The sequence below is a fragment of the Archocentrus centrarchus genome, chromosome 16 (assembly GCF_007364275.1).
Source record: "Archocentrus centrarchus isolate MPI-CPG fArcCen1 chromosome 16, fArcCen1, whole genome shotgun sequence".
Lineage (NCBI taxonomy): Eukaryota > Metazoa > Chordata > Actinopteri > Cichliformes > Cichlidae > Archocentrus > Archocentrus centrarchus.
Window position 1 is genome coordinate 1,555,072 of NC_044361.1, and position 18,629 is coordinate 1,573,700.

At 42.4% G+C, this 18,629-nt stretch overlaps 1 protein-coding gene and 1 long non-coding RNA gene across 3 annotated transcripts in view; one reads left to right on the forward strand and one right to left on the reverse strand.

Moving 5' to 3' along the window:
- The window catches only part of ntrk1 (neurotrophic tyrosine kinase, receptor, type 1), a 43,336-nt gene that overhangs the window by 3,016 nt on the left and 21,691 nt on the right, over positions 1–18,629 (forward strand). For both annotated transcript variants that reach the window (XM_030749964.1, XM_030749965.1), the window contains exons 2-8: positions 5,102–5,176; positions 6,342–6,413; positions 9,161–9,229; positions 10,751–10,905; positions 12,114–12,256; positions 14,744–14,882; positions 16,975–17,301. In XM_030749964.1, coding sequence (XP_030605824.1) covers positions 5,102–5,176; positions 6,342–6,413; positions 9,161–9,229; positions 10,751–10,905; positions 12,114–12,256; positions 14,744–14,882; positions 16,975–17,301 — 980 coding nt within the window. The remainder of the gene's footprint in view (positions 1–5,101; positions 5,177–6,341; positions 6,414–9,160; positions 9,230–10,750; positions 10,906–12,113; positions 12,257–14,743; positions 14,883–16,974; positions 17,302–18,629) is intronic.
- LOC115794444 (uncharacterized) lies at positions 11,913–17,527 on the reverse strand. The gene is made up of 3 exons (XR_004021170.1): positions 17,121–17,527; positions 15,225–15,369; positions 11,913–12,275 (listed from the first exon to the last, which is right to left on the reverse strand). It is a non-coding gene; the product is annotated as an uncharacterized LOC115794444 (long non-coding RNA).

The window sequence follows — 18,629 nt, forward strand, 5'->3', positions numbered from 1 at the left end:
ATAATGTCTGTGGGTTTATCCCTGCTCTTTCATTATGACTTATAGGATAGGCTCCTGAGATGGAAAATGGATGGATTATAGTTCTAATAATGTCAGCGACCAGCTGCCAGCTTTAGCACTCGCTGTAGATGATAGTTTTTATTTTTTTAATTTCACTTTCCCACAACATTACTTATTAATGAAATAACACTGAGTTGTTGTAACAGTAAAGGTTACGATTGTTGTAGGTTTAGTCAGACACGGCTGAGTTTCTAAGCTTGTTCACACACTGTGTGTTGCTGAAGTTCAGGGATCCTCAAATCCAGGCCTCGTGGTCCGGTGTCCTGCAGGTTTTAGATGTGGCAACACACCTGAGTCACATATAGAAGTCATTAGCAGGACTCTGGAGAATGTCTGCATACTGAGGAGGTAATTCAGCCGTTTGACTCAGGTGTGTTGGATCAGGGACACATCTAAAAGCTGCAGGACGCCGGGCCACGAGGCCTGGATTTGAGGATCACTGCTGTAGTTAAAGGGGACCTTTTATGCTCATTTCCCGCTCCGTGCTCTTTATTCTTGGACTCTGCTAGCGTACCTTTGCATGTCTCAGCTGTTTTCCTGGTCAGTTGGCAGGCCTGTAATACACTGGTTAAAACCCTTTAGGACCTGTTATACTCTATAGTTTTATCTATTACAGTAGCTTTGCATGATTTATAGTTTGGCACGGCCACTCGGTTCATCCACCGTCTAAAACAAGCTGTTTAAGCTCCTCTGGTTTTAGGCCCCCCCTCCCTTTAACATTCCTCTGATTGATCGTCTCTGAAGGTTTAAACAGTAATCAGGGGCTTCGGTGCTCGCAGCCATATCATGGATATCTGCTCTTTTTGACCAAATGTCCAAAACTGAGCTCTGAAACTTTCTCATGTTTTTAATGAAAATAAAGAATAAGGAAAAGCACGATAACCCCCCCACCTGCAACATGAAACATTAACCCTCACTTGAGCTAAAAAGGAGTCCAGAGACCAGTGGGTCATTGTGGCTGCATCCATCTTTTATATACAGTCCATAGGAGAGTACATTAAAAAATAAGCAGTGTTTAGGTCAGTGTGATGCTCTCAGGAATTACTTGTAGACATGTGGAGCTCATTAGTTAAAGCTTTGGCTGTTTAATATGAACATCCATCCCCACACAGCACACCAGCTGTCATCAACCTTTGAATTGTGTTTCTGAATTGTGATCTAAGGTGTGAGAGATCTGCAGGAATCTCTGTGGGTCAAAGTTCACCAGCTCACACAGACCTTTCACTTCACGTCAGGGATCCGAGTTCAAATGAAGCTTTTCCCAGAATCCATTTTCCCATTTTAAGTAAAAACAGTATTTGTGACTCTTTTTATTCTCGGTCTCTCCACTTTCTTATTATGCAGTAGATTAGATTGAAATTTCAACATCAGTACTCTTAGTAATAATTTGCAGTTAAATAGTCAATTTTTATAGTATTTGGAAAAAAGTGACATTTTCAGTCGTATTGATTGAGCTCGATCATATTTATTTGATCTTCTATTTAAAAATAGTTTAAAGCCTTTATGGGAATATTCATTGCAGATGTGTAATGTTTTGTTGCAGTTGGTAAATGGGTAATATTACATTCAGCGACACTAACACTCAAAAGTTTGATCAGAAATGCTATGATTGATTGATTAGTGATGATAAATCTTTAATAGTTTTTAATCAGGATATCCAGGTGGGCACCCAGAGGACCAGTCCCAACAGGTTTATCTAATGCAGCATAATCATTCAGAAAAACATGTTCCAGTTGTGTTAACACAACCTGAAAGTGCTGCGCTGCTTCAGGAGGCAGTTTGGGTCTGGAGCCTTTGTGGGTTTAATGAGAAATTACCTTCTTTTGAAACTTCTCAGAGTATTCCCAGTCTAAGAAATGAAGGCTATTCCATGCGGAAAATTGTCCCGCCCTAAAATGGAAGATTTCATAAAACAGTGTGTACTGCTCCCTTCACAGAACAGGGCAAACTGGCTCTAAACACAATAGAAGAAGAAGTAAGAGGCCACAGTGCACAGCTGAGCGAGAGCCTCATCGGGCCTCAACTGGCAGCTTCGTTACTCTCAAAACGTCAGGCTCAGCAGTGGAGCTCCAACTCCAGGATATTTCCTCCAGGCAGAGCTGCAAGATAAAGGCGTGTGTATGAGATTAAACATGAAAAAGAACAGATAAAGATGGCCAAAAAAATACATTGGACAGAGGAAGATGGGGAAACGTGCTATGGACAGACTCTAATGTTTAGATGTTTGGGTCAACAGTATTTAGGAGGAACATCTGAAAAGATGATGTCACTCACAGTAGAGGAAGTGTGATATTTTAGGGGAGTCGGAGGTGATAAAGCGGGACGCTTCATTGTACAAGGCCGGGCCATACCTTATGGATGCCGCTCGGTTGGAGCCAAATGCTTCGTACAACAGGACGTGGCACAAAGCGCAGATCCAGACTATGCAGAAATACTCAGAGAAGAAGCGGTCAGCTGGTGTTCTCCCCTATAACGGAGTATCATATATTAACCCCATGGAGCTGTTCCTGGAACAATTTGACCATGTGCTCGTCAGACAAACTGAACTTATTGTAGATTCTTCAGGAAACATGGGGTTCAAAATGGAGCCAATGCAGAAGTGTCATAAACTGCAGGTCTTCAAGGTGCTACATGAGACTGGTGCTAAAAGCAAATCAGCCCCCCAGCAGTAAAAAGCACGGGCCTCCATCAACCACTCGCAACCAGTCGAGGAATACACATTTTCCCTGTGCGTGATGGTCACTGACTGGCCTCGAAGCTGGTGCGACTGGGGCAGAAGTAACTTGGAAAAACCAACATGGCGGCTGCCAAAATGCTAACGCTGAAGCTTCAAAATGTGTGTGTGTGGGGGGGGGATTTTTTCCAAGTTAACTCAACAAACTGACTCCAAAGTACGGCTGCGACTGCTGCGTGAGTTTCTTTAAAAAACAGTATTTCTGACTTGGTCGTTGCCTTCACTGGATTTCAAGTTCATTTTGCTGCGGCTGGTTTTTCATGAAGAAGCAAAAAATCTTTGGGGGTGATGCCAAGAGATCCGTGGGAGTTATCTGCGTATGACAGGAGTGTGCTAATACGACAGAGAACTCAACTTTAAATCCCTAAATATTTCTTATTATTTATGAGAAAAATATGCAGTTGTTTGAAAAACAGAAAGAGAATGTCATACTTTTCTCTATTGTCCTTATTTTTTATCATTTCTTTTGATTGTGACCATTTGGGTAATTCTACATGTTCTGAAGTATACTATGATGTATTCAGCAGAGGGATAAAAACATTCACATAAATAAAATCCTTCAAGTTTTGTATCTAGATATCTTTTTTAAAAAGCCCATTAAGTAAATGTCCTCCTCAGCAAAATGGGCAACATTTCTATGGAGCCCAGGAGGGCCCGGAGAGTCGGAGACAGGCAGGAAAAGAGGTGGACAGATCTCCAGCAAGATCCTTGGAAGGTCTAAACAAGCCATCTATTCAGATGTCTCCTGAAAAGAGCTGGCTGTCCTTGTGTTGAGTGCTGCATTGATCTGCAGCTCAGTAGTTATTCTGAGGTAGGCGCTGTTTGGAAAGTGGAAAATGACTCATTGAGAAGAATTTCCCATCCGCCCAGCATCTCTTAAAGCATCATTATTGTTATTTTCCCCCCACATGAGCAGCAGATTAAGTTCTTCCTGAGCTTTGCCATTTGTGGGTCCCTGGACATCCCACCAAGGTTTGTTATCTGTTTGCTGTGTGGATGTCGAGTTATCTGGGGGGGTATCACATTGGTATCCCAGGGTTGCATGTCCCATTTTCTCACTATTGTTTCTTCTAAATATGAATGCTGAAGTAATATTATTGCACTCTGCTGCAGCAGTTTGGCATAATTCAGAGTTAAAAATAATTATACTGAGCATTGGTGCAGCCCCTTGATTCAGCCACATCTGAACCAAGCTGTTTAAACTCCCTTTAAGACAACTTTAATCTAATTGGCTGACCTTAAAAAACAGAAGGTTTCAGCAGCAGGGGTCGGGTTTCTGTGCTCGTATTAAAAATATCTCCTCTCACTGACATCATCAGCCTGAAGCCCGAGCCTTTTATTACTTGTATATATGATTATTTGAAATTTTGGCTGTTTAATTTGTTCATCCATCATTCTGAGAGCATACATGTGAGAGAACCTAAGGAAAAATATAATTGGTTACCTTTTAACTAAGAAGCTGGTATTTACATAAAGGTTACAAAGGTCACTAAGGCTTAGTAAAGAGTGCAGAAAAAATTGTGTAAATCTGATTTAGTTGTTAATCACATCATTTCAATCTGTTTTCCTCCTTTGTTTTGACAGGTTAGTACATTTTCGAATCTGATCTGGTTGGCGTCCTTGCGTGTTACCAGATCTGATGCAGGTCTGACCTTTACAGATGGACTTGGTCTGAACGGTGACATCCTGACCCGAGTGAAAAGTGTCCCTTGACATCTTTTAATTTGGGATGAAATGCCGTTCACATCACAGTCTCCCTACTCAAACATGCACACACCTTGATGAGCAGCAGCCATTGCTCCTCTAAAGGCCAGAATTAGAAAGGCAGCTGGGATCCTCCTCCTCCTCGCCACCATGAGTGAAACCACAAACGCTGACTTTGGTGGCTTCCAGTTTTAGTTCCGCACGATGATTTGTGTGACGTCCAGTTCACACTGGAATCTGATGTTGGCTACATATAAAATAACTGTTACCAGCCAGAGGAGAAAATCAAATCTGAGCAGTAAATCCTGAGCACATTTTTGTGTCTTTTGTTCTTGTTTCTTGGGTGTTCGGATACAAAGGACGTGTTTTTAAATGTAGTTATTTTTTCCTCGTGTCATTCCAACACTTGAATTCCCTAACACAGAACTTCCTTTGTGGTCCGAATCACGGAATTCTTTCATTTATCTTTTTTTCTTTTGTATGTTTCCCATTCAGTATGAGCTTATATGAATGTCTACACAGCAAAAGACTGAAGGTCACAACAAAATACCTTAATCTAACTCTCTCTACATCTCTTTCTGTCCCCCTTCCTTTATTATCCAGTTACATAGAAAACCAAGCCAACCTGGAGAATATAACAGAGGTTGACCTTACCTTCTACAGAGAGCTAAAAAACCTGTAAGTAATGTTTTTCTCTCAGCTTATTTTGATTTTTAGTTTTTTTTGACCCATATAACTGACTGATCCCATCCTCTGGTTAATGCTGTGTGTGTGTGTGTGTGTGTGTGTGTGTGTGTGTGTGTGTGTGTGTGTCACACTGCACGTCTTCAGTTCAGTCAGAAATCTCATGTTTGAAATGATTTATTACAGCAGAAGAATAGAGTTAGGCTGCAGTCATGAGCTCATTACTCTCTGCAGATATGATTATGTGCTCAGAGCCTCCAGGTGGATGCTGAGGGGGAGGAGGGGAGCGATGCGGGGCAGCAGGATTCACATCTCAGAGGGGTGGATGGGAAATTTGTAGCTTAAATAGGCTCCTAAACTGGGAGAGGGTACATGGTTTATTACCCCTGAATGTGCCTGAACTATTTTGCAGGATTCACTCCATTTGGCAGGGATAGCGTTACCAGATAAACACCCAAAGCTCTAACGCGAGGATAAAACACTGTAAGCTTCCTCTGGGAACAAAATGAAGCTCCGGATCAAAGTTAGGGTTAGCTGGAGCCTTTCTGTGAGGAACCTTTGCTGCAGCTAGAGTACTGACAGGGACTAGAAAGAGAGAGCAGATTTCTCCCATATTGGCTTCTCTTCATTGGCTCCCTGTTAAATCTAGAATAGAATTTAAAATCCTTCTCCTCACCTACAAGGTCTTGAATAATCAGGCCCCATCTTATCTCAAAGACCTCATAGTACCATATCACCCCAACAGAGCACTTCACTCTCAGACTGCTGGCTTACTTGTGGTTCCTAGGATACTTAAGAGTAGAATGGGAGGCAGAGCCTTCAGCTTTCAGGCCCCTCTTCTGTGGAACCAGCTCCCAGCTTGGATTCAGGAGACAGACACCCTCTCTATTTTTAAGATTTTAAAAGGAAGATTTTCCTTCCCGCTCTAGCCATGTGCTTGCTCATGGGGGGTTGTTGGGTTTTCTCTGTATTATTGTAGGGTCTTTACCTTACAATTTAAAGCACCTTGAGGTGACTGTTTGTTGTGATTTGTCCTTTATATAAATAAAACTGAGCTGAATTTTTTATGTTCTCCCCATGGATGGATAAAAGTCAGATATAAAAATATTTACCAAGAAGAGTTGCAGTGATTTTCTTTGTGCTTTCTCGTCCTCTCCAGCACGGTCACATTTTGCAGGCTGAGCTTCATCTCTGCCTACGCCTTCCAGAACAACCCCAAGCTTCAGTATGTGTAAGTGTCCTTGTTGCACTGCAGGATTGTGTTCCCCGTGTCGTGTTTTGACCTGTGGGCCGGCCAGCCTGTTTGTCGCTGCCAGTCAGCGCTCGGCCGGCTCTTTAATATTGCACGTGTCACATGATGTTCAGACAGCTGTATCCTCCAATCTGGTAAATCATTAAACCATAAGTTACTTTTAACATCTTGTTAAATACATATTATGTATATGTTTGTTTATAATATATGACAACCTTTAATTCAGTGGTCTGTGTGCAGTAGACAATTCATTTACTGGTTCAGCTTCTCTTAATAAGTGGATTTAATATCATTGATTAGCAAGTAATTAAGTATAAAATTATGGATCAATAATGAAAATCGTTTATAGTCGCAGTCCTAAAGTTGGTCATCACAGATAAAAAAAACACGTCTGCAGCTGTGACTGTAAACTTCGATCTAATTACAACCACCAAAAAACAAATTAGCAAAAAGCCTCATAATTAATTACAAGCTCTTCGTTGAGACTGTTTGTTCAGTCTTTATGTTTCCAAACATTCCCGGCAATAAATAAATAAATGATACCAGGAAGCGTTATCGCCTGAAACCATCAAATCTGTCTCTTCGTCAGCAGGTGACCCTTATCGCCACCATCTTGTGTTCGTCGTTTTACTGAGCGTGTGCAACATGTCCAGTGTTGTTTATCTGAAATACCAGCCGGGTTTTAAGGACCAGAGATGGAGGGGTGGTGGTGGTGGTGAGGCAGGCAGGGTGAGCTCAAGAAATTGGAGAAGACATCCACCAGTCACCTTTTACTCGCTCACTTTGGCGGATTATCGACAACTGATGCATAATAAATACACTCCACTAAGGGTCCATTATCACTTAATCAATATTTCACTGTGGAGGGAGAGGGCGGGTGGGGTCGGGTGGAGTAGAGGGCTTTCTGTGTGACAGATGTATCTCTGAGATTAAGGCTGACCGGCTGCAGCCAAACGAAGCGTCGAGCAGGGAGGCTCAATCAACTCGAGCCACTTTCTTTTCTCTCTTCCTGCTCTGATTGTTAAGAAGAGAGAAAAATGGATTTTATAAAAGATGTTCTCATAAATTACAAAAAGCGAGTGAGCCGCTGTTCCCGGCTCTGCTCTCCCCCCCGTGGACCACAGGAAGAATTGAGCTTGGTAATGGATAAGCCCCAGTGGCTAACCCATCTGACATGAACTTTTGGGGGTAAGGAAAACAAATAATTGAACCCTTGGCCCTGTCAGAGTGATTATGTATTGGTTTCCATGTGCACGCTCCCCAGTGTGGCTTTCTGTCATCTTCAGAGGGAGGTTTATTTACAGCCTGGTTCCTGGGAAGTCTGAGGATCATTTGTGGTGATATTCAAGTGGCCTGAGAGGATTGAGTAAAGGATATGTAGCATTCTATCACAGTGTTATTACCATAGCCCGACATATACAATATGATTTGATTCATCACCATATTAAATGCAGAGATGTTCACGATGACACTGGAGTTAAATTGGGCCCGTTATGATTTTTCTTTTTTAATATGTGCTGTTAAAATTGTGGCTGTTCATACAGAGTTTTAACTAACGAGGTCAGTATATGTAGAAGTAATCCCTGTGAGCGTAAAGCTAAATAGACCGCGCCGAATGCTTGGTTTAACACCGTGGTCTTTGTTCTCGGCTCTCTGTGACATCAGTGAGAGCTCCTCTGAGCCGCACAGCAAGGGTGCAGCCAGTCAGAAAGTTAGCTTAAAATGAGGACGGCCTCAAAGCAGCAGGAGCTCAAACTGGCCTGTTACAGGGAAGTACTGAACCAAGAATAACTACACGGTGCTGGAAATGAGCAAAATAGGTCCAGTTTAACGAGCTTTTATGTTTATCATCATTATTAGCATGCTCTCATTTACAGCTAAGGCTGGTGGGGATTTGTTTAAAAACAAAAATATTGAACAAATCAAGATTTTAGCCAATTATCAAATCATCAGAAATACAGATTTGATCAATTTATCCTCCAAATTTTAGCAGCGGTTCAGCTGAGATGTATTCATCCGGACCGAAGTGTAAAAACCCGGATTTCTCTGCTGCTGTTGTACTTGTGCAAAATAAAAATGGAGACATTTCTCTGATAAATGGGAAGCGTATTTTCTTCCTGTAAATTTCTGCAGCGTGTTTCACTCCAAAGTGTTATTGCCGGTCCGTGTCCCTCAACCCAGAAGTGCCTGTGAGTCTGAACTAATCACCTAATGTACTGAACTCTAAGCAAACACACTGAGATGTGCCGGGGCTGTTTGTGAACGTGGCTTCTCGGCCGGTGTGAAATACTTGCCAGGGTAATTGATCAGGACCCATTTGGATGCATTAACGTTTTCCACAGAGTGTAATTCAAGGCAGGTACACATTGTTCTGAAAGTGAGCAATCAAATCACAGCGTGACTCAACTGCAGAGCAGGACCAGATTGCCACAAAGAAAAATAACATATTTACTTGAATCTTTCCTTTATTTCGGCTGATAACGGCTTTGTTTTTGGTTGTTTTTGGACCCACTCGCTTTCACAAAGCAACATTTGAACAGACACAATTCAAATATACTGCCTGGATGCTCTTAGCTTGACGTCTGGCTGTGCTGCAGGAAAGCTAAAACCCAGACACAACAAGGATGCCGCATGCAAAAGTTAAATGAGCATACATCAATGGAAAGTACAGCAAAGGGTGATCAACACGTGTCCAAAATGTCACCTCTTCTCTTTTTGTTTGACAGAAACTTGGCATCAAACTCTCTGGAGCACATCGGCTGGAGGGTGTTTCATTTTCTACCTCTGCTTAACCTGTGAGTCTCTCCTAAAGCCTGTCTCTTAAATGTTTTAAATCGTGCTAAAGGCTAGCATAGCATTGAGAAGGGAAAATACGATCATTTCCAAAGGTGCAGCTTGGCTGAGCGACTGCTCTGCAGCAGCAGACCGCATGGAAAACACGGCCATTAGCGCCAACACATGACAAAGCTTTACAGACACTTGTGGTTAGCCTCATAGTTGACCTCAGCGCTCCATCCACACAGTGTGGATACAGTGAGTTGGTCACATTGTCTTCACAGTGTTAAACTAGAAAAATCAAAGTATTTTACGTTGCTCTCCTTCTACCAGCTTTACTGCGTTTCTGGATTAAAATGAGGTGTTTGGAAGAAACCTGCTGGACGGCTTTGCAGTGTGAGACAATTGCAGGGACGGAGGGGATAATCTTTGGACTTCTGATTATACTTTGCACCGGGAACTTTTGTTTCAGAAGTCTGAATCATTGTCATTTATACAGCCTACTTAAAGCCATTTTCCACTGACGCAGTGCTGGAGCTGGTGCAGAGCCAGTTCTTTACTACAGGATTATGTAGTGAAGGTTGAGGTGATTTATGTGGGGAAAGAAATCACAGCAGACAGGATCTGTGGATATTCACCCACAGCCACTGATAACAGTGTTTCCACTCAGTAGTTTTGTGGTTATTTATCTGTGGCAGCTTCTTGCAACCTGCACACTCGTCTTGAGCTGGAAAAGCAGCTGGTTTAGTGGAAAAGAGGTACTGGTGGCAAAGCGGTGACTGAGGAAAGGCGGCTAAAGCAATGTGCTGTGCTGAAGTGTTTCTTATTTTAACACTGTCCTGGCACAATATTAAATATCGCACTTATTGTCTTAATATACCTCATCATCTGTTTAATAAATAGAGCCAAGCTCAGAATTTAAAAGGATGTTTTGAAGGTTATTGTGCAGCTGTTTTACTGAGCCAAAAATAATCCAGTACAGCAATGAGTTTGATACCCCCGAACCAGCAGCTGCCCAGTATAACAACATGGTCATGTGACCTCGGAGCCCAGTGCTGCTGCGGCTGGTTTCTGAGGATGTCTGATGAAAGCTGGGCTCAGTGATGCTTTCAGTCTTCAAGGACAGAAGTAAAACTAAACTAACCTGGAAACAGTCTTTGTGCTGCATCTACAACCACATGCTCTTATTTGCTGTCTTCATTCAGAGGTGAACATGTTTAGATATTCCTTTGTTAATTGATTGATTGGTATTCTTTCAGTGCATGTCAGTCAAACTTCCCACTGCTTATAACCTGTAAGGTTTCTGAAAGTAAAGCGAAAAGTAGAGTCATGATTGAAGTGTTTGAATGGCTGTTTGAGTTCTTCAAGGATTTATATCCATTATTTTATACATTTCTAGTTATGCATATAAGTATGAGAGGTTACACTGAGTTAAACCTGCATCAGGATGGCATGTTTTTATTATTCATGTCTAATAATGTTTTGGTTTCTCTGTAACGTTTGATTCCTGCCACCTACTGAGCTGATTTCTGCCTTTTCAGCGTTTTGAGAGACAACCCTCTCGTTTGCTCGTGCGAGCTCTTCTGGCTGCAGCAGTGGCAGTTTGACGAACGCGGCGACCTCGAGAACCAAATGCTGTTATGTTCGTCCAACAGCGAGAAAATACCCCTCAGCAGTTTGGTGTTAGATAATTGCAGTGAGTTTGGTTTTCATTCTGACCTCTGAGCTTGTGATGATTTAGATTTTGAACTTTGTATTTGATTGTTGGAGACTTTTAAACATTTCTAAATCTTCAAATAATCTGATCACCATAATTGATCCCTGTGAGGCAAAGCTAAGCTCAGGCTGCTCATTGGCTCAGCACAGATTTCCTTAAGTGCTCTGGCTCTGCCATAGACTGTAGATAAAAGATGGACTCAGCCACAGTGACATCACCCGTTGGTTTCTGGACCTTACAGCCATCACAGGTCACCATATGTAATTTTGGGTGATTAACTACAGGAGTCTGTGAGGATTGACTTGCTTTTAGAGCGAGCCTCAAGTGGCCACTCCAGAAACTGCAGTTTTTGGCACTTTTTGTGGAAGCCAGGTGAGGGGCAGTCAATCAGAAGAAAGTGGTCTTTTTATGAGTTTTCTCCACATGCGGCAGTGAAGATCTGCTGTGTGTGAGAGCGCACATGTCCAACGCAGTCAGATCACACATAAAACGGTCTGTAACTGCCAGCTCACCTGTGAAATAGGATCGGGCAGGTGTTTACAGTGAGTAGGAAGCTCCCTGCCTAATCCAGTAATAATCTCCTGTTTGCTGCATGTGGGAAAGAAAATCTGGAAAATGTTCCAACCCGATTGATCAGACATTCCCCACAAATCATGTGAAAATTACAAAATTACAAATCTGTGAATCATTTAAGGCTCATGTGGCATCCCTTAAAAATCTGGAGCTGGAAGCTCCTGAAGTGGCTTATAGATTTTTCTTTAGGGTAGAAGCTGCAAATGTAAGAATCAGTGTTTTTTTTCTTTTGGATTTCTGTATGTGGTGGAGATTTTTATTGTAAAGTTCACAACATTTTTAATCTTAATCATGTTTTGTAACCAGCATCTACATCAAATTGCCTTGAAAAATAATAATAACATGTTTTTGTTCCTATTCAGGATATAAAAGCCTGCAGAAAGCAGCCACACCAAAATGAAGAAATTGGCTCAACATTGTTGCTCTAATCACATACAGCAGGAACGTCTTGTTGCCAGGAAACATACGAGAGATTTTGGCCCTGTGCTGCTTTTCTGAAGAGCTTTAAAAAAAAAAAAAAAAAAGGAGTTCAACTCTATACTTAGTTGCACCATCACAACAGCAACCTGTGTTTATTGCTACGGGCTCTCATGCTGTCTCTTCTGCACTCTCAGGTCTGCCTGAGGTGAATATTATCTCCTCACAGGATAAGATTCTGGAAGGAGGCAACCTCACATTCGCGTGTCAGGTGACAGGAAGTCCCACTCCCAGCGTGAGATGGCAAACTGAAGCCCTCGACTCTCACTTCTTTACCGAGGTACTCGAGAATCTTCAGCCTGCAGGACACAGAGCGCAGAGTTAGTTTTCATCTCTAAGCAGCATCGATTCTTCTTTTTAGGGTTTTTTATTTTTTAGGCTGCTGGAGTTGGTTTTTCTCTTCGTGTGATCCCAGATGGACGGGACGATGTTCAGATCAGAGCTCTGTGGACCCGAGTTATAAAAAGACCCAAACATTTGAGTTTTTACGAGCAGACCCCCCCGCTCTACACACTTTGCTGTTGGGCCAATAAATTACTCTCTTAAATGTGATTGCAAACAAAACTGTTAGATGTCATATTTTGAGCAATATAAATATGTAAAAAAAAAAGATTAATGATGAATTATAGAAGATATAATACCTGACAGGTTGCTTCACAAAGTGTCTCATGGCCTGATGATGCTCACCCAAACGTCGTCTTCTCATCTCCCCGTTGTCGTCGTCTGCTCTGCTGCGTTATTTTTAGACTTTAAGCATTTTTATATAGTGACTTATTTCGATACATTGATCGATGATCGGCGGCTGCACCGGGAAGATTAAAGATTAACCTTTAAAATACGTAACAGTGTAACGAACACAGAACGCAGTCAGAAGGTCACCGTTCGGTTCTCAGTTCAACTGAAAAATGTGCACGATTGTAGGATTTGTACTATAAAAATTTGTTTGTCACATAAATGTTGATGATTATGCAACATTTCATCAAGACTGGTCCACTATAGGGATCATACATACACACACACACACACACACACACACCACGATGATTATAGTATGATTTTTATTTAGTTTTAAAAAATGATCCTCAGTTGATTTTAGTCTCCAGAGGGGATTTACTCATTTCAGTTTGATGTGCATGAGTTTGTGTGATTAATTCAATTCAATTCAATTTTATTTATATAGCGCCAAATCACAACAAACTGTCGCCTCAAGGCGCTTTGTATTGTGGGTAAAGACCCTACAATAATACAGAGAAAACCCAACAGTCAAAACGACCCCCTATGAGCAGCACTTGGCGACAGTGGAAAGGAAAAACTCCCTTTTAACAGGAAGAAACCTCCAGCAGAACCAGGCTCAGGGAGGGGGGGTCATCTGCCGCGACCGGTTGGGCTGAGGGGAGAGAAAGACATGCTGTGGAAGAGAGCCAGAGATTAATAGCGATTAATGATTAAATGCAGAGTGGAGTATAAACAAAGTAAATAAGGTGAATGAGAAACAGTGCATTATGTGAACCCCCCAGCAGACTAGGCCTATAGCAGCATAACTAAGGGAGGGTTCAGGGTCACCTGATCCAGCCCTAACTATAAGCTTTATCATAAAGGAAAGATTTAAGCCTAATCTTAAAAATAGAGAGGGTGTCTGTCTCCTGAATCCAAGCTGGAAGCTGGTTCCACAGAAGAGGCGCCTGAAAGCTGAAGGCTCTGCCTCCCATTCTACTCTTAAGTATCCGAGGAACCACAAGTAAGCCAGCAGGCTGAGAGCGAAGTGCTCTGTTGGGGTGATATGGTACTATGAGGTCTTTGAGATAAGATGGTGCCTGATTATTCAAGACCTTGTATGTGAGGAGAAGAATTTTAAATTCTATTCTAGATTTAACAGGGAGCCAATGAAGAGAAGCCAATATGGGAGAAATATGCTCTCTCTTTCTAGTCCCTGTCAGTACTCTAGCTGCAGCATTTTGGATCAGCTGAAGGCTTTTCAGAAAGCTTTTAGGACAGCCTGATAATAATGAATTACAATAATCCACCCTAGAAGTAATAAATGCATGAATGAGCTTTTCAGCATCACTCTGAGAAAGGATGTTTCTAATTTTAGAAATATTGCGCAAATGCAAAAAAGCGGTCCTACATATTGGTTTAATATGTGCATTGAAGGACATATCCTGGTCAAAAATGACTCCAAGATTTCTCACAGTGTTACTGGAGGCCAAAGTAATGCCATCCAGAGTAAGTATCTGGTTAGACACCATGTTTCTAAGATTTGTGGGGCCGAGAACAAGAATTTCAGTTTTATCTGAATTTAGAAGCAGGAAATTAGAGGTCATCCAGGCCTTAATATCTTTAAGACATTATAATGAAGAGTTCAGTCATAAACACAAACTCCTGTCACAGTAAACGCCGAAGCCTCGTCTGTCCCGTGTGGACGGTTCCTGTTCATCTGTTTTAGTTTATTTAAGTGCATAAAATCATCATCATACTCGACTTTTGTTTGTTTCTAAGGTCACGTTTTTATTTACATCTAAACATCCTAAAACTTTGAGGCTGTTTTTCCTGAGATCTGTTTTTATTTTACATTGTGGTGACGTTTGTGTTCTGCTGTAAAGCTCTTTGGATCGGCTACACGGAGCTTCGAGTGACATAAATCAGGGTCAAAGGTTTACGCTTCATAGGACAGTAAACTGGGTCTCATTTCATCCCCCTAACATGTGGGATATTTATATAAACACAATGTCTGTGTGTGTGTCTGTGTGTGTGTCGGTGGCGGCTGCAGAAGAGAATCTGGGGCTCTACACTGGAGCTGGTCCTTTACCTCACCAACGTTTCCTCCAAGGACAACCTACACAACCTGACTTGTGAGGCCGAGAACCAAGCTGGGCCAGGGGAGAGGATGGTGCAATTGGACATTGAGTGTAAGTGCCTGCAAAATAAAACCGAGCTCTTGAAAGCTCACAATACAAATCGTCGGGCTTAATGGAGGTTAGGGCGAGAGCACACTGGGGCCATTTTCTAGTGCAGGCAGGGTGGACAGCCAGAGAAAGGAAAAAATGCACTGCGCTGATTTCTTCTAAATGCCCCCTCTGCAAATACGAGCGTGCCCCCACCGTGCTTCTAATGGAGCTTTCTGTCACCTGCCACTCACTCTGGCGACTGGTGAGAAGTGTTAAAATAGTATAAGTGAAGTGCAGCAGGTATGGCTCGCTATTTAATGCAGGGATACAACGAGAGGACAAAAGAAAGTGAACTCAGCTCACCTTGCTCTTAAAGAACTCCTTCACCTTGTGCACTTTTAAATTGGACTTGCAGCTTGACCCAGGAGCTTCTGTTGTTTTCTCCTTCCAGATGCATTAGTGCATCTGGAAGTTGAACAATGAGGAATGACAGCACCCAGCGGTCCCACTGAAGACAGAGTTAGAGGCATTAGTGATACATTACTGACAGTACTACCCAAACAATATCATATATCACCAACTCAGTGACACTCATTAGAAAATAAAGCCAAAAAGAACGGGGGCGCCAATCAGCTGAGGCCAAATGCGCAGGCATCAAGGGACAGATAATGAACATCAGGAAAATGGGGCTGATAACCCGTGCTAAGATCTGATTTGAGCCTGTGCTAATGGACTTTTCCCTCCTACTCCGGAAAACCGCTTCATCCGCAGTGATTGGCAGTCTGTAAATGCGTTAGTGCAGCTAATCTATCAACATCAGCCCCCCTGGTGGACGGACACTCGTTAACCGCCAGCCCTTTAATTACTCTTAATTACCTCCCAGAACAGTGGGTGTTTACTGCCGAGTGGCTCTCTGTGCCATTGATTCATGGTACTCGTGCGGCTCCCCTTTCATAAAAGAGCTGTTCTAAATTATGCTTTTTTGCAAAGTCATTTTTAAACTTTAAATCTGAAAAGGTGAAAGCAAACCATCATTTTTATCAACATCTACCGTCCCAAAAGTTACTGTTTCGCCTGCAAAGCACCCAGTTAGCAGCGACTCTGCCTGGACTTGGGCCAGAAATCATTTAGTGTGTTTGCCACATTTCAAAATGCTCATTGTCTAATTCTGCAATGAAGTCTGAGAACTGGCAGGCTCATTAAACATAATTCTAGCCTTCCTTTTCACCCCTGCAGTGAAATTGCTTGTGTAAGATTAGCAGAGGTCGCTAATGGATGATTAGTTAAATGTGATAAATAGCACTAATTTTCCCTCAGTGTAACGGGCTTTAGCGAGCCCCGAGTAAAGAGACAAATGCCTCGGTATCCCCTCAGCGCAGCACTTTCTGGGACTGGGTCATGGGTTAAGAGCTCGTGCAGACCGGGGGGGGGCTCTGCACTCCAGAGTTGGGTTCGATCTAAACGAGGCGGTTTCCTGTAACTTTGTGTTCAGAAGAGCTTCCAGGTAGCATTTGTGGTCAGGGGCACGACAACGACCAGGATTTCATTATTCATAGCAGGTCTGAAGTGCAGAGGGAGAACATTGATCCTTGGAAACTCCTGACCTGCTTTATGTTCTGTATGAGTGAGGTGCGGATTCAGCATAAAATCATGGCATGCAGGACTGAGAATACAATTATTATTTAACTTCTTGGCAAATGTGTTAGGACAGAGTGTTTGTCGAAGCGCAGGGTAGGCCCCTCAGACATCCTGTTTGTTACATCAGCCTCAAAAACACAATATATTTAACACCAAACACTTAAAATCATTCAATTTGTCCAGTTATTAGTAACCAATAACTGCAGCTGAAGCTGTGAGGTAGATGAGATTGTTTTACTGACAGATTGGAACGAGGTGGAAGCCACTTGCAGCAGGTGGATGTTGTTACCTGAAGAACTGAGCTAAGCTAACTGTCTGCCGGCGTTAGGCACCGAGCAAACATGAGAATATTCTCATGCAGCTCCTGCAGAAATCTCTCTCGTCACTTTCTCGGCTGTATTTCCTGTTTAAAAATAGGTTAAATAAATTCAGCGGGATGCTGTAACCGGCTCACAAACCTGCTGTCTCCCCACAGTCCCAGTCAGAATAATCTTCCTGAAAGATGCCGTGCCGCAGCACCACTGGTGTTTTCCCTTTGCTGTGGATGGCAACCCTGAGCCAAACATCACCTGGCTGTACAATGGCAAAAAATTGGATGAGACCATCTACATCTACACGCACCCCATCGTGGATTCGGGCGATGGATCGGTGAAGCACGGTTGCCTCTTCCTTGACAAGCCGACCCACATCAACAATGGCAACTACACCCTGATCGCGGAGAACAAGCTGGGAAGAGATGAGGCCACCGCTGTTGGGAAGTTTATGGAAAACCCCTTTGACAATCCAGAGGGGATAATTCCGGGTGAGTTCCAGGTTTTTCTGAGCAAGGAAAGCAGAGCTGCTAAAAGGTGAACGTTACTCAGGTTTGTTTAGTAACTAAGAAACTCTCAATTCAGTCTCAGACTTTTATGGTAACGATCAGTTCAGTGGATTTTAATCCGTTTCCTCACGAGCCGCTTGATTAAATCTGAAACAGCCGCTGAGAAACGGCGCTAACCACTATCTCGCCATTTGGCAGCCATCTTGAAACGCTTCTGAGCACGTGCAGTTATTTTGAGTCATTATTCAACTGAGCTGGAACATAGGATCTGCAGGTATGGATTTATCAGGTAAATCCGATGAAATCCGCTTTAAAAGTTTGTCCCAAAATACAGATTCAAGATGTTTCAGTTCTACCATAAACTCACTGTTTGCTGTAATATCGATATTCACATAAATTACCTGCCAGAGATGATGGGATTCATAGAGATAATAATCATATATGGAACATACATATTTATTAATATTCATGTGCAGATTTGTTTTAGGATGTCACCTTAAAACCAATCCAGTAAAGAGTGTGTGGGCTTGTGCACTGCAGTGGGAACCCCTGATTTCTTGGAGACTGTTGTGACTGCTGTCATAGTTTTATTGCTTAGTGTAAGTGGTGTGTTATTCTTTTATAAAAAGGTGTGTATGGTGTGCCTTAGGAAGAGGTCAGTGAAACGGTGCTAATTGCAATGTGATTGGTGTGTCAGGAGATGATTGGCTATAGCCTGATTACCACACCCTCTACTGTAGAGAGCCAAGATGACCACCATCTACAGAAGACTTCTCACTCGTGTCTTGGCTTCTGATTCATGACTGTAACAGAGAGAGGTCAGAGGCCGGTGGCCATCTTGGAAAAGCCTTCTGGCAGTTATTTGGGTAGTTGATCACTGGGACGTAGAAAACTGTAAAGAATCAGCAGAAGGTGAAAGAAGCAGCTGACACTGCTGCTTACCTGACCAGATTAATATCCCAGATTACCTGGTTTGATGCTCTGATTAAAAAATATACATGACCTATTCATCAGGATAACTGTTATTTAAAAGAGAGGGTGTAGGAGTAAAGCTCACTTCATAGATTGGTAATGATACTAATGTGCACTCCAAATATGATCCTGTGCTGTGAGCACCTGCAGCCCACATCCAAAGGGATTTCTGTCCTAGGAGCTTTGTTACAGTACACAGAAAATTAAATTAGTAAATGACTGTATGATGATATTACCCAGTTATGTGTTATATATTCATATTAGTGCTCAGGGTGTGTCAGTGTTAAAGTGATGGTCAGATATCTGACAGAGAAAATGATGTAAGTGGCACTTAAATC